The sequence below is a fragment of the Pholcus phalangioides genome, unplaced genomic scaffold, assembly GCF_987345545.1.
Source record: "Pholcus phalangioides strain wild (caught in Gottingen) unplaced genomic scaffold, Ppha-v1.0 ptg000022l_1, whole genome shotgun sequence".
NCBI lineage: Eukaryota > Metazoa > Arthropoda > Arachnida > Araneae > Pholcidae > Pholcus > Pholcus phalangioides.
In genome coordinates, this window is record NW_028301615.1 from 42,134,419 (window position 1) to 42,136,016 (window position 1,598).

Below are 1,598 nucleotides of genomic sequence, written 5' to 3' on the forward strand. Positions count from 1 at the left end.
GTGTTTACAATCAGTTGTAAACATGAAATCGCTGCCACCACCCACTGCGGAAAAACGATTGTTAAATAATTAGTAGTAGTTGTAGGCTTCAAACGGCATCCCGATTGGTTAGCGATCTGTTACTCTCGAAACCAAAAATTTTCTCTCCCTCTAACTACTGTTTCACGTCACGTGACCTTAAGGACTGGTAGTTCATAGTACCTCTTAACTACTAGTAGTTGAAGCGGTCCTTAGCTGCAGTCCTCCGACCGGTAGTTCATTAGGACTAGTAGTTACTAAGGACTGCAGAGATAGTTCACCCCCTGATGCCTACGAAGGGAACAATAAGAGTTGGCTTCATCATCCCAGTGTGGACTTTGTTCCAGAATCAAGTTCCGCTGCCTGGTGCGGAACAATGCTCATCGGATGAAGCTATTAGTATATTCACAGACGGCTCAAAAACAGAGACATCCACGGCCTGTGCATACATAGTTATGAATGCAGAAGGATCTGTTGAAGAGGATTGGACTCGACGGTTGCGTAAAGGGAACAGCATCTTTCAGGCGGAGGTTCTGGCAATACCAGCTGCAGTAGAATTGGCGATTAAGCAAAATCAGCAGACGACGATATATACTGACAGCGCGTCTAGTATTAATGCGATTCGTGATCAGCGCACTCCACATGAAAATACTCGGCGAATATGCAAGTTTTTATACAACCATCCGTCTATCAGTATCAAATGGGTCAAAGGCCATGTAGGAATAGCGGGGAATGAAAATGCGGACAGATTGGCCAAAGATGCTCTTAATTTCCCAACGGAAGGACAACTCTTGCTACCACGCAGTCACATCAAACAGGTACTAAAAAGTGACCTGTTACAAAAGTGGCAACTGCTATGGGACAAGAATGCACATAAAGATGCCTACAAGATACAGAAACGCGTCCGTTGGAATAGTACCATTTGGTCTATAGAGGAAGTGATTATGATAACTGAGAACGGCCCATTACCGACGTATCTAGAACGTTTCAAGAAGTCGGACGACGCCATGTGTGCTTGTGGTGAGATTGGATCTTTATGGCATTACCTGACATCTTGCCCATATACAAAAAATTTCATTTTGGTGCTATTCCCGAAAACGGTCGACTGTGTTTCAAAAGAAGAGTTTTGAAAAGCCCTATGAGCCTTGCTCGGGTGCGGTGGATTATATTGTTCCTCGAGAGAGATAACAACTTACACCGCATATATACCAAGAAGACTGGCAGTGCGCGTCTGAGCGATGGGAACAATGCGAGTTCAAACCGACAAGAGCCCCAGTGATATCTTAAGAGGAAATATGATATTCGACCACGTCGGCGCCAACAAAAGTGACCGATAAATGGAAAACAGAAGCAAGTTCACCTGCAAGGAGATGAATCACGTCATTGATGGCAAGGACGAATTAAATGTGATTTACTCGGCTATATAGTGAATTGTGCTGATCTTAGTTCACCCGGTGACGATTCCAGTGACGATTCCGGTAACGACTTGCGGCTTAGACGATGATGATCTGCGACTAATTCACCGTGATTCGAAATTTTATATTCCAAGATTATGAATCACTCAGATCAATCACTCGATC

General features: G+C 44.1%; 1 protein-coding gene across 1 annotated transcript; it reads left to right on the top strand.

The window, feature by feature from the left end:
- Positions 1-305: 305 nt before the first annotated feature.
- Positions 306-1,148, top strand: LOC149070456 (uncharacterized). Its single transcript, XM_089249329.1, has one exon. It carries the CDS (start codon positions 306-308, stop codon positions 1,146-1,148), a length of 843 nt encoding a protein of 280 aa, XP_089105455.1.
- Positions 1,149-1,598: the final 450 nt, after the last annotated feature.